The sequence below is a fragment of the Blennius ocellaris genome, assembly GCF_963422515.1.
Source record: "Blennius ocellaris genome assembly, chromosome: 10".
NCBI classification, from domain to species: Eukaryota; Metazoa; Chordata; class Actinopteri; order Blenniiformes; family Blenniidae; genus Blennius; species Blennius ocellaris.
In genome coordinates this window covers 10,643,796-10,657,044 of record NC_137659.1, presented here as the reverse complement: position 1 = coordinate 10,657,044, position 13,249 = coordinate 10,643,796, and the positions used below count along the sequence as shown (strand labels likewise).

Genomic DNA, 13,249 nt, shown 5'->3' with positions numbered 1-13,249 from the left:
CACAAAATTCTTGCTCAATTTATTTTCATTCCTCATCACATTGTCTCTTTGTCTTGTCAGGACACTTCAAAAAACATCTCTTGAACTGCCACACTTTCCTCCGGTGCCACGCTGCCATTCTCTCCTCCTGGCCGACTCTTTTCATTCAAGAAGCCCTTCGCAATCCTCCAATGACCCCTGTTCATTCCTGGGCAAAAGGTCTGGCGATCAAAGGAGCGAACCGGATAGTGGAGTGTCATACTCGTCTGAAATATGACCCTCAAGACATCAGGTAAACAGTTCTTTGTCAAAAATGACTTTCAGTCATTGCCAGGACGTTTACTTTTTTTCCATTTTGCACAGAAGTGAATCAATTACATATACAGTATACTCATATACTTAATTTTTGCATGTGGAAAACTATTTCTTTCTTAATTATAAAGTGTATGTAGCGACTACTTAAATGGTGTAAACAAAAAAAATCACTCAATGCTCACTGTTCATACTCAGAAACCATCAGTAAATGAGTTGTTAGAACTTGTTACCTTTGTGATAAGCAATTAGCTTGTCATAGGTCAGCTCCTGATACAAGCGGCTGAAATGAGCTTCCTTCGAAGGGTGGCTGGGCGCACCCTAAGAGATAGGGTGAGGAGCTCAGTCACCAGGGAGGAGCTCGGAGTAGAGCCGCTGCTCCTCCACATCGAGAGGAGCCAGCTGAGGTGGCTCGGGCACCTGTTTAGGATGCCCCCCGGACGCCTCCCTAGGGAGGTGTTCCGGGCATGTCCCTCCGGTAGGAGGCCTCGGGGCAGACCCAGGACACGCTGGAGGGACTATGTCTCTCGGCTGGCCTGGGGAGGCCTTGGGGTGCCACCGGAAGAGCTGGAGGAAGTGTCTGGAGTGAGGGAAGTCTGGGAAACTCTGCTCAGACTGCTGCTTCCGCGACCCGGCCCCGGATAAGCGGCAGAAAATGGATGGATGGATGGATGAATGGATGGATGGATGGAAGGTCAGCGCCTTCTTATATATACTTATATTTGTTTTGTGTGTTTTACCCCAGCATGGTGCTGTCGACACTCCACTCTGAACCAACCTGCCTGACTTTGAGTCCAAATAAACAGCTGATGGTGGTTGGTAGTGCTGAAGGAATGTTGCACTTCCTCAAGGCACAGACTGGACAGGTAAGCCATAAAAATGTTTTTTTATTAATACACACACACAGATATAGTTTTATTGTACATGAACATGGAGCATGTCTGTCTTTTTTGCCTAATTGTGTGTGTGTGTGTGTGTGTGTGTGTGTGTGTGTGTGTGTGTGTGTGTGTGTGTGTGTGTGTGTGTGTGTGTGTGTGTGTGTGTGTGTGTGTGTGTGTGTGTGTGTGTGTGTGTGTGTGTGTGTGTGTGTGTGTGTGTGTGTGTGTGTGTGTGTGTGTGTGTATAAATATATATATATCTCATTCGTGAGCAGGAAGCGAAGTCGCTGGTCAGCAACTGCGATGGCATCTCCAGCTGTACATTTCTAAAGGACGGACGTCTTGCCACCACCTCCTTCGATGGGCGCATCGAAGTCTGGGATGTGGAGAACGGATGCAGGTGAGATGAGGGTTCAAAGCAGAATTTTTAAAATGCTTCACATGCCAAAAATCTCAAACTGATGGCAAATTGTGGTTTTACAGCTGACCTGATATCTGATTCTTCTCACTGCAGGACTGCTCTCATTGATGGCCACAGTAATGCAATAACAGCGAGTAACGTCAGTGCAGACAAGAAGCACTTTGTGACGGTTTCCCTTGACTTCATGCTAAAAGTGAGTCTAAAACAAATCATATAACAATTCACTTCAACAATTATAGCAATATTGTTTTCTGTCTTTCATTGGGGTTTTTTGTGTGCATCATGAAAAAAAAACCGCAGTTAACCAGAGTTAAGTGTCAACTGTTGATTGTCTATAAATCTTCACAACAACATGATCTACTTTGTTGTAGTGAGTCAAGACCATACATAATAATACTAGTAGTTTCACAATGAACCACAACACAAACACTTAAGTATATTAACATGTCTGTGCTCTTCAGGTGTGGTCCTCTGCTAAAAATCACGAAGTGGCCTCTCTGGAAAGCGTCAGCCCCCTAAACTGTGTGACCTTTGACCCTGAAGATCACTTTCTGGCTGCTGGCTGCTGGAACGGAAACGTGATCTTGTGGAACTGGCTCCAGAATAAAAAACATTCGGTGAGTTGTCTTCGTGAGACGCTTGTCTCAGTCAGATTTAGAAGTGCGTGGAAGCTTTACTTTCCAGATTTAGAGAAAACTACGACTATCTTGAGTTGGTGTTGGCTGGACAGAAAAGGACAACTGTAGTAATAATAATACATGTGAAGTTTATAATTGGTGAACTTAATGCACTTTGTATCACATGGCTCTTCTCCAGACTGCAGCAGCATCAGGCCAAACTGTTCCTCTGTCTTTTTTTTTTATATCCTCAGTTGCTTTGTGGTCACCAGCGATCCGTGCGCAGTCTCAGCTTCTCGTCTTCCTCTATGCTCTGCTCTGGCTCGATCGGTGGAGAAGTGAGGGTGTGGTCGTTGCCCACCTCCACCTGTGTGGGATGTTTCCAGGCTCACAGCTGGGGTACAGAGGTCCTCACTTTCCTCGAGGAAGGACGCATGCTTCTGACAGCCAGCTCTGATCGCACGGTGAAGCTTTACTTTATATACAGAATAACAGTGATGACTGAAGGGAGAATAATTGTGAAACTATGTTAACATAATGGCTTTTGGACAGATGTGTTCTCTTGATTTGTGTTTGCATGTTGCTACTTACTGTTTGTATATCAAAATTGTAGGTGCCCACGCAGATGTGGAAAGGAATATTTGTGTGGATTTAGATTTTGTCCGTGTGTAATATGGTTGATGCGTGCGAGTCGACATGGACTTGTAAATCTCTCTGTCTTCTCCTCCACCCCAAACAGGCCTATGAATTTATACAAGTGAATTTTGCCCTTCTCCTGCTTTGTCAGAGATTTCGTTCAAATTAGGATTTTCTTTGCTCTCGGTGTAGACTTGTAAGCTCTACCTTGACACTCTTGTATTTTGGGTTGACCTATACTCTTTATTAAGCTTTCAATGCTTTAAATAGCATTACACAATCTGGTTTGACAGAAGTGAGAACCTCAGCCTTGACGTAGGGCAAAGAAAACCAAGATATCAAAATTAACCTGTCAATATCCAGCTAAATAAATGGCCAGTCTGATGTAGAGTTTGAGATGGGGACTTTCACAGTTTGAACGATTTCAGTACTTGCACACCAAATTACAAATAGACACATGCACATTTTAGTAAACATGAATAAATGTAATTACAGACCGACACAAATTCAGACAGATGCACAGCTTTGTTTGACTAGTTTAGGCCCCAGTGTGAGCCGAGAGTAGCAAACAAATTCATACTTGCATATTTCAAAGCATGAATGAGTACAACATTATTGGTCCACTGATGCCTCAGCCATCCATCCATCCATCCATCCTCATCAGGTCACAAACCCATCACAAGACAGAGAGACAGGCAGTCTCATGCATTGACATTACCACCACTGGGCAAGAAAAACAAAGATATACAGGGGGACATACAAACCCTTGCTTTCCTATTTCTAATGCATTGTTTTTTTTGTTTTGTAAACAGATCCGACTCTGGTCAGGTGGACTTGGACGTTCAGTCGCCACGTTGAAAAACGTTGAAGTAATAACCTCTTACTTATCTTGCACAAGAAGTATCTCACATTCCCCTCATATGCATCACCATATTTGATGTTGTCAACTTTGTGTACAATATTAATTTACAGTCAACATCACCTTTGTCTTCACATTGAAAATAACAAGCAAGTAATATAAAGTAACAATGTGGAACATTGTAGGAGCATTTTCTTTTCTTCAAGCTGCTCAAAGTCTTTTTTTTTCTGTTAGAGTCTGCAGGAGCCTCCTCAGAAGAAAATGAAATCCGCCACATCTGGGCCTGCTGCACTGTGTGTGGCTGCACATGGAGACGATGTTGCGGTTGGGTACCACCTTGACAGCATCAAAATCTTTAGTCTTACTTCAGGTATGCTTTTGTGATGTGATTTTTTTTTTTTGAACAAGATGACAAGTATCAGAAATTTACACCAGAAGCCAAAAAACACAAAGTGCTCTTCAAGCTTCTCTCATAAATTAATTCTATCAAATCCTGTATAGTTATTAAAAAAAGTACAAAGGAGCATTATATTACGAAGTTGCATATATTTGGAAAAAAAACAACAGAGTTATCGGTTCCAAATGTAAATGTATGGAGAAGGCATTTTAAACCTAATTTTAACATGACTTATTGTCAATCGGTTGAAATTAGCATAGTTTTGGTGTTGATAAGCCATACAGTGCCAACCATAACAATGATTCGTTTGCAGGCGAGAAGATTCAGTCCATTGACTTCGTCAAGCTGTCCATCCTCTGCATGCTGTGGGTCGTTGTGAAGAGAAAGAAGAAAAATACGGAAGTACTGGTGTTTTCAGGGAGTGACAAACGAATGAGGGTGTACAAGAAGAAGGAGGATGGAAGCCTAGACTATGTGGGCATGTTTTCTATGCAGTTCGGTGTCGTCCTGGCAATGGCACAAAGCTCAAGTTACCTGGCGACAGCATCCGGTAACATGACTGCTCGTAATGATGATGCTCAAGACAACTGTAAATATTTTTCCGTAGGTGGCAGTAACGCTATGTTTCTTTTCCAATCAGAGGACAGCACTGTTGCTCTGTGGCCTTTAAAGACTCTTGATAAAGATCCAAATACGGAACCTTGCGCGCTGCTACAGGGCCACACTTTGGCAGTCACCTGCCTGGCCTTCAGTCCTGATGGCAAACAGCTGCTGTCTGGTGGAAAAGACCTGGTAACTAAAATATTCAGTTGATTGTTTATTTGGTTTTCTAAAACATTAAGAGATTCCACTGTATTAACATTCAGTTAAATCGAATGTAAGAAATTAAATATGATTTCACTGCACTGTAGCCGATCCCAGTAAACCAAGGGCAATTAAAACAAACAATAACTTACTCCTTGTTTAATAAAGGGGTAGCACAGAGTCATTACTTTTTTTGACGACAAATAGCTGACATTATTAGATGAGTAAACTTATTTCATGATTATGTTTTCTTTTCAAGAATCGTAATGATGTACGTTATCTAAACTTGATGGGTTAAGGTAGTTGAGTAAAAGCTTTCATATTTCGCTTTGAAATGTCCACATGTAAACAGGGGTAATGTTAAAGTGCTCAGGTGAAGAATATCTGCTTGTTTCAGTCTCTGATGTTGTGGGATGTAAGGCCCCTACCTGGCCGCCTTTCAAAGTCTCTGCCTCATGCTCACCGGGACTGGATCAACGGCTGCGTTTGGACTCGCGATAGTGTGGTGAGTCCTCAGAATCGCTTGAGTCAAGTATGTCAATGTAGACCCCGGATTGGCTGTTATCTGGAGTTGTCACACGGTCACTGTCGCTATAGTGATTCCTGATGGGTTGTCGGTCACGGGTCAAAGAGGAACACATTTAAAATGTGATGAACAGCGCTGTACATTCTTGAGTTGATTGTGTCTTCATAGACTTGTTTGTGTTTCAGGTAAGCTGCTCAAATGATGGGAGACTTTGTTTCTGGGACCTTGAGGCAAGTCAGTGCATCAGAGAAATCTCCTGGAAGTGTCCCTTGACTTCAGTCTGCTGTCTGGTGAGTAAGCTACACAACTGTATCTCAAGGAAGAGCTGTCATTTCTTTTTAATAGAACTAACTGACTTCACTGTGCGCAGGGAGAACATGTGATTGCAGGGTGCGCAGAGGGGGGGGTACATGTGTGGGAGTTGGAAACAACGGCAGAGATCAGCCACATCTCTGCTCACAAGAAGCGCATAAACCAGTGCTGCCTCCTGTCAAACACAGGTACTGGACTTCAAGGGAAAATAGTGCAGACGTGCAATTTCTCTTGTTGTTGTAACTTTTTTGTTCATGCTTTGAATTAAAGATGAGAAAAAAGAAACCAAGCCAGGAGACCTGACTGTTTTCACTGCATCTAATGATGGCAACGTGAAGGTCTGGAAGCCCTTACAGGTCAGTTTGTTTGAAATAAAGTCTTCACTACTACATGCTTTTCATGAAAGCTGCTCCTCTCATTCTTGGTGAGGGCTCACTTTAAGGTTTATACACACTTGTTCTTTGATTTTGTTACAGTTGCTGCTCAGAGTCAAAGCAAAAGTGTTCGTCTATAAGAAAACTGATTCAACTCATGTTTGTTTCAGCTTTATCTTCTCATTTGCAGTATTATTGTCTGTTTTAATGACCAGGTGGAGCGCATTGCCACCCTCTACGGGCACAGTGGTGCTATTCAAGGACTCGCTCTTAAGGAGGAATTGAACGAAATCATCACAGTGTCTGAAGATCGCTCAGTTCGCATCTGGGCCTGGGGTAGAGGTACAGCTCCATTAATCATTCAAACTTTATTCATGCGACACTTCTCATGCAGGTTGGTATAATTTATAGTGGCTAACAGGATGATTGACATAATAAGGCAAAACAAGGATGAAAACCAGAAGAGTAAATTCAAGACAAAAATGGAGAAATCGTTTTAAAACTATGTGGTAAACTATGTGATAATTAACACTGAAATGAAAGAAACTCCTAACACGTGCAGTTATGGATATGTGTGAATAGGATTGGTTAAATACAGAGAAATGATTTGCACATGGGGGATCAATAAAGTACACTTGTTCTGCCGTGTTGCTGCTCTCCTTCTCGTTCTGGGCAGGCTGCACAGTTCAGAACAACTTAGAGTCAGTTCTTTCATTTTTTTCGTGCCGACTAGTGAGGAGGACATTACATTGGGTAAATAGACTTGAAAATAGAAGGATACTTAATGGACACACCCTAGAATTATTCTCAAGATAATTAAATACAAACTTGGTTACAGAACTGACTTTAGTTTTCCCGTTAAAATCTGAAAAAAAAAAAAAAAAAAAAAGTTTTCTTTACAGATGGCCACTTAACAATTGCAGCACAGTTCCCTCTTCAGCTCTCTTATGTCATGTCGGACTATTTACACACTAGTTATAAAACCATATTATCCCCTTTCTGCACAGACTATCCTGCAGATCACAAGAAAAGTGTTTCAGTTTTGAGCTACTCTGAAAACGGTGAAATGTTTCTTGCTGGTTATGAGTCCGGCTTGGTGGAGGTGTGGCATCAGAACAACATTGTTGCCCACAGACAGGTGAATAATCCCACAAGAAAGCTTATTGAAGCACATGCGTATGTTATTATGTTGAAGTTAACCAAATGAATGTTTGCGTCAGGTGTCCAACACTGCCATCACAGCGGCCACCTTCATGTCCGAAGATCAGTTTGCGATTAGCTACGTGGCGTCACCGGTGGTTGATGTTTGGAGGATGATGTGGAATGAAGAACACAACAAGGCCAGGTAAACATCAGAGTTATGACATCCTTGTCCTTCGTCATCCAGCGAACCCTCAATCTCACGCTAAAACATGTTTTTGCCTAAAAATGTTAACTTCACTTATAGGATCCCTCATTTTTGTTCCGATGGCGACATGAGCCCAGATAGTTCAGTGTGCAATCACTGTATCACAGAAGGCTAAAGAAAAATGTGCATCAGTTTCTACCAAGTACTGTTTGCAGTTTCCATCCATCCGTGTATCAATCCATCCATGTTTCCCGCTTAGTCCATTTGGGGTCACGGTAGCAGCATAGAGAGCAGAGAAGCCCAGGCATCCGTGTCTCATGCAACTTCCTCCAGCTCTACTGGAGGGTACCCCGAGCCGCTGCCAGGCCAAGCCACAGATATAATCTCTCCAGCGAATCCTGAGCCGACCTCGGAGCTTCCTCACAGTTGGACGTGCCTGGTAAACCTCGAAAGGGAGGCAACCAGGGAGCATCCTATTCGGATGCCACCTCAACTGGCTGCTCTCAATGTAGAGGAGTCGCTTTTGAGTCGGCTCAACTTTGAGTCTTCTGAATGGTTGAGCTTCTCGCTCTATCATGAAGAAAGCTGCGGAGAAAGCTAATTTCGGCTGCTAGTATCCTCCATAGTCATTACATTGAAACTCTGGACTTCTGCAACAAAAGCATTCAATTACAAACGAGATGCATCAGCCTGTCGCACATAAAATCATAAAGTCTAAAGATTTATCGTCAATCTAATTGTCGACATAAAAGCTGAAAATATAACTTTGAGCTGTGCTGAACCAAAATAGTGCTGCTTGCAGAAAAAGTGCAGAATTAGGTCTTGCATCTCTGTTATATATATATAGTTGTATAAGGGTTTCTTTGTTCTGTGTTTTCTTGCAGCCTGGTGAAGGGGAGTCCCTATAAAGTGACGGACCAAGTGGTGCGCCTCTTCTCGTACAGCAAAGTACTGTTGGGGGTGACCGTCACTGGGAGGATACTTGATGTGTCATGTCGTGGGCGTAACAAATGGCACCGTGAGATCGCATGGTCAGTTGATTATTAAAAAAAACAAAAACAAAAACAAAGCAACAGCTTTGAAGTCATAAAAAGCCTATTGTAGGGATTTCTTACTCATCGATATTGTGATTTAATCACGACTTTTTAGGTTTTGACACTGATTCTTTTCCTTTATATAAAAACATGTTCGTTTTGTTTCAAAAAAGTTATTGGGGAGTCAAATTGCTTATTCTTTTTAAAAGAAAATGGAAATCCCAGAGAACTTGAGTATTGAAAGTGAAAATGGGAAACCACTTCATAAAAGAACATCATTATAGTAAAACCACCTCCCTTTCACTGTACTTCACACACAAACGAACAAACACCTGAAATGTGCAAATTACTAAATGAATTTCAGCAGCCAAATCATAACAATTCGCTACAGTTAATAAATCCTCTTTGTGCATTTGTCATATTGGTACCCATTTTGACTAAGTTCTAAGTAGTTACTGTGTTTTGTTTCTTGTACATTCAGATTTTGTATATTTTAGGAAACCCTTAAAACACCTCTGTATTTTTCTTGTTTTAAGCTGGCGGTACACTTTTATCCACGGTATAATCCGCAATGACAACAATAGTGTGTGGTTGGTCGGCGAACGTGAAGGAAAAGTTCACATTGGCTTCATGGTGAGTTTAACTTCGACTTTCACTGCTTTATGTCACTGGTCAACATAAAGAAATAGTTTAATAATCGCCACTGTGTTGAAGAAAGGATTCCTATATTACAAGGTTTCCTATGAGGATCAAGATTTGATCACATGCGTGAATAAAATGTCTGAAATTACATTTGGAATCAGAGGCACATTTTCATAGAGCTGAAGTTTCACGTATGTAAATTATTCTGCTTTGTGCTCCTTTTGCTGTTGACAATCGTTTTCTGAATCACCAAGTCCAAACTAAGCTGTTTTTACTGAAGCAAAACTTTGTCTTCTCTTGCAGTACATCTTGGGCCCCGAATCAAAGGACTCCTTAATGTTCGCCTCAGTTTCCTTGGAGGAAATGGACAGGGATGATGATGAGGAGGAGGAGGAGGATGAGGATGAGGAAGAGGAGGAGGAGGGTGACAAGGAGGAAGAGGAAGTGAAGTCAGATGAGAAAGAGGAGGAAAAGAAGGCAAAGAAAATGGAGGGAGATCAGGAGGACGAGGACATGGAGGATGAAGAACACATGGAGGATGAGGAAGAGAAGCACTCACAACTACAGAGAAAGGAGAAGAATGAAAAGAAAGTGGCGAGTCAGGAAGAGGAGGAGGACTTCGAGGATGAGGAAGAGGAGATGGAGGAAGCTGAGGAAGAACAGGAAGATGAGATGGAGGAAGCTGAGGAAGAGGATGAGGACTGGGAGGATGAGGAAGAGGAGGAGGAGGAGGATGAAGAGGAGATGGAGAAGCAGGTAATGAAGGGACAGAAGAATAAAAAGCAGCAGCAGAGCCAGGAGGAGGAAGAAGAGGAGCAGCAGAGCCAGGAGGAGGAAGAGAAAGAACAGCAGAGCCAGGAGGAGGAAGAGAAAGAACAGCAGAGCCAGGAGGAGAAAGAGAAAGAACAGCAGAGCCAGGAGGAGAAAGAGAAAGAACAGCAGAGCAAGGAGGAGAAAGAGAAAGAACAGCAGACACAGGAGGAGAAAGAGAAAGAACAGCAGACACAGGAGGAGAGAAGTGAAGAGGAGGACGGAGATGAGAAGGAAGATGAGGAGCTAAAGAAGAGGGAAGCCCTCATAACTGCTATAACAAAGGACAGAGGTATTTATCATTTAGTGTGTGGATTTAATTGATTAAGCATTTGTTCTCAGAAACATAAAAATCATTCACTTCCACATAAAACTGAAAAAAAGCCTTAGTACTTTTATGGATTTATCAAAAAATCATTTGACATTTGACAGTCAATATCCTGTAGGTTTTTTTTTTTTTTTTTTTTGGGGGGGGGGGTCTTAAACATATGATGCCTAATCTATTTCCTCTTTTTTTGTCAGAACTTGTGGTGTGTGGAGACATGAAGGGCAACATGTGGTTTAATCAACCTCCTCAGCTTTTGTCGTGGAGCAAGAGAAAACCTGTAAGAAAAGAAAGATCAAATCCTGAATCCTGTTTTTTTTATTTTTTTTATAGTGTTCAGTGTATCTTAAGCTTTTATTGGACAATCTATCTGGTAGCTTCTACACTGACAGTAATAATGTGCGTGAATGAATTGGTGTACTAATCATTGAGACAGGTACTGCTCTGTTGAAGCTTTGCTTCCTTTTAGTCACTTAGTTGGATCAATTAACTTAACTGTGCAAAAACATTTAAAATTTTGAAAAACCATGTCTGAGAAAAGTATTGTACAAATGAAGGTAGTGCATGTTTTAATTGTAACATTCAGGGATGTGATATTTCAGTTAATTTAAGAACTTTTCCGTAAAAGGATTAAGGTACATTTTTATAAATTGTTATTAAAGTGAACATCACAGCATGTGCTCCCCGTACCTTTTAGACTTTATAGGACTCCAACTTTATCATCAACTCAACCAAAAATTATAAAAGGCACAAAAGAAATGACTAATCACAAAATCTATTTTTGATTATTAGTTTGGATGATGAAAACTCAAATACTTAAACTCTGAAATTTGGATGGAAATTCACCTGGAGTTTACATATTGCATAATACTACTGTTGAGATTTGCCCCAAGAAGTCACTGATACTGATGGCTGGACCAGTTTCTAATTCATGGAGACTAAACTGAGAAGGGTTGAAGATAGTTTGGCAAAAAATAAGTTCTTCAAAGAGAGGTCCTGCAAATATTCTAAATATTTCGGACAGTTTTTCAGAAGTTCTGTGGGGAATTAGTCACAGCCCAGTGCTTTTTATTGCACAGATTATTTACATGAAGTCTGATCGCCCAGCAAACAGAGAAAATGGTTATAAATTATTTTAGTATTAACAGTGATGTTTCTTTTATTTCACAGGCTCATAATGACAAGATCACTCAGCTGAGACTGACTGACACTACCATCATCTCCGCTTCCCTCGACCGCACAGTGAAGCTGTGGGACCGCAACACCAAAAAACAGGTACATAATAGTGCTATAGGACAAAATGTGTTATTGTCCAAATGTAATGTACAACGCTCTGTGAATGAAATGTTTGTAAATGAGAATGAAGTTTGATTATCTGTTGGTCAATAGTTCAAGATCAAATTAAATTAAAGTAGTTCTCTACTCAAGTTTCAGATAAAAACAATACTTTAAAAATAATTGTGATCTGTGTGTGAATTCTTCCTGAAGGTGGGCATGTTTGTGTGCGAAAGCCCTGTTCTGGTCTTGGAGGTGAATCCAGCAAAGCCCACTGAGCTGGTGTGCGGCGACGGAAACGGCCTGGTCTACATTCTCTTCTGGAAAGAGTGACCCTCTCTGCACCACACACGAAAGTCCAGATTTATTACCAATGCTTAAATGTTGCACTAACCTTGTATTAAAGGTGATGACACTTCAATGCTGCACTTATACCCTGTAGTGAGGGGAATATCACTTAAATGCTGCACTTAACCATGTAATAGATGTAGAAATGCTTAAATGTTGAGCACGCCAAAGAATATTGGGACTATTTTCTTTCTTATTGCTTCTGACAATGGCAACTGATGTCTCAATGCTGCGAGGATATTCACAGCGTTATATTCTGCTTCCCGTTTACTTTCATAATCATTAGATACTTATCAAAGTATAAAATCTAAAAAGAAGCCCAATATGTTATCTTTTTAAGTTGTGTGATTTGAGTGAATTTACCTGTTTAGACACAATGAAGGGGAAAAAATTGGATCAGTTGCTATAATCTTTTTTTTTTTTAATCATTATTCAATAAAAACTTTACAGCATCACTTTGTCGTCGTTTGAGTATTTTTGATCAGTACTAACCACCACATTAGCTTAGCTAGTGGTTTTGACCACTCGCTAAGTCCTGTTTTGTTGTAGTCTCTTACGGGTAAGTTTTGACCCACTGGTGATATGTTTGAAACCCCTTTTATGGCAGAAATTGATTATATACAAGACTGAAAAGGAAAATATTGAATTATAAACAATGAGCAATGCATAAACCTGTAAGGCTGTAACATGAAAGCATATCCCAAGAGGTATTGGTACTTTGGTTGTACTTATGTTTGTATATTAAAAAAAAAATTGAGGACAAAAGACTGCGTTTCGGTCTTAATCGTTTGAAATTTAACAGATCATAATTCAAGCAGCTAGCTGGCATGTACATCACAGGGAAAACTTTGAGGGATAAATATCAAACGATATGAATTCCAACTTCAATTATATTTTGTAAGGACTTCTATTTTCAAAACTATAACTCCTGCCTTGCAATTGTTATTGATGTAATTTAATCTCTTAAATCTATGGACTTCTGCATTTTCAGTATGACTAACTGTTGCCATCATCTGTTTCGATGCTCAAATAGAAGAGGTGTCAAACATATTTTATCTCGGGGACCACAGCCCTAATTTCATCTTGAGGGGCCAGAACCTGTAAAATAGTTCCATATTAAACTTTAAATTTAAAGTGTTTATTTTGTTGTGGTGCAGAGAATGTGATGAAAATGTTTATATTTTAATTAAACCAAACAATTGCAATGGAAAAGGACTACAATCTCAATAAAGGAAACGTAATGATACCTTCTGGTGTAAAATATAGTGAAATGTCACAAAAAACCTTTTTAAACACGTTTTTACAAATTCACCTTGACAGCATAGCTTTGAGGCTAATAATATTTGGTTGTC

At 40.6% G+C, this 13,249-nt stretch overlaps 1 protein-coding gene across 1 annotated transcript in view; it reads left to right on the top strand.

Moving 5' to 3' along the window:
- LOC308135501 (telomerase protein component 1-like) overlaps positions 1-12,352 on the top strand; it is a 29,428-nt gene extending 17,076 nt beyond the window's left edge. Inside the window, exons 34-56 of the mRNA XM_080503526.1 lie at positions 61-271; positions 1,037-1,157; positions 1,445-1,569; positions 1,684-1,783; positions 2,052-2,207; positions 2,462-2,671; positions 3,656-3,712; positions 3,937-4,072; positions 4,413-4,649; positions 4,740-4,891; positions 5,301-5,408; positions 5,615-5,719; positions 5,800-5,929; positions 6,012-6,097; positions 6,331-6,457; positions 7,123-7,253; positions 7,336-7,460; positions 8,348-8,494; positions 9,034-9,130; positions 9,443-10,241; positions 10,472-10,554; positions 11,445-11,549; positions 11,763-12,352. Coding sequence (XP_080359652.1) covers positions 61-271; positions 1,037-1,157; positions 1,445-1,569; positions 1,684-1,783; positions 2,052-2,207; positions 2,462-2,671; positions 3,656-3,712; positions 3,937-4,072; positions 4,413-4,649; positions 4,740-4,891; positions 5,301-5,408; positions 5,615-5,719; positions 5,800-5,929; positions 6,012-6,097; positions 6,331-6,457; positions 7,123-7,253; positions 7,336-7,460; positions 8,348-8,494; positions 9,034-9,130; positions 9,443-10,241; positions 10,472-10,554; positions 11,445-11,549; positions 11,763-11,882 — 3,668 coding nt within the window. The 3' untranslated portion in view covers positions 11,883-12,352. The remainder of the gene's footprint in view (positions 1-60; positions 272-1,036; positions 1,158-1,444; positions 1,570-1,683; positions 1,784-2,051; positions 2,208-2,461; positions 2,672-3,655; positions 3,713-3,936; positions 4,073-4,412; positions 4,650-4,739; positions 4,892-5,300; positions 5,409-5,614; positions 5,720-5,799; positions 5,930-6,011; positions 6,098-6,330; positions 6,458-7,122; positions 7,254-7,335; positions 7,461-8,347; positions 8,495-9,033; positions 9,131-9,442; positions 10,242-10,471; positions 10,555-11,444; positions 11,550-11,762) is intronic.
- Positions 12,353-13,249: the final 897 nt, after the last annotated feature.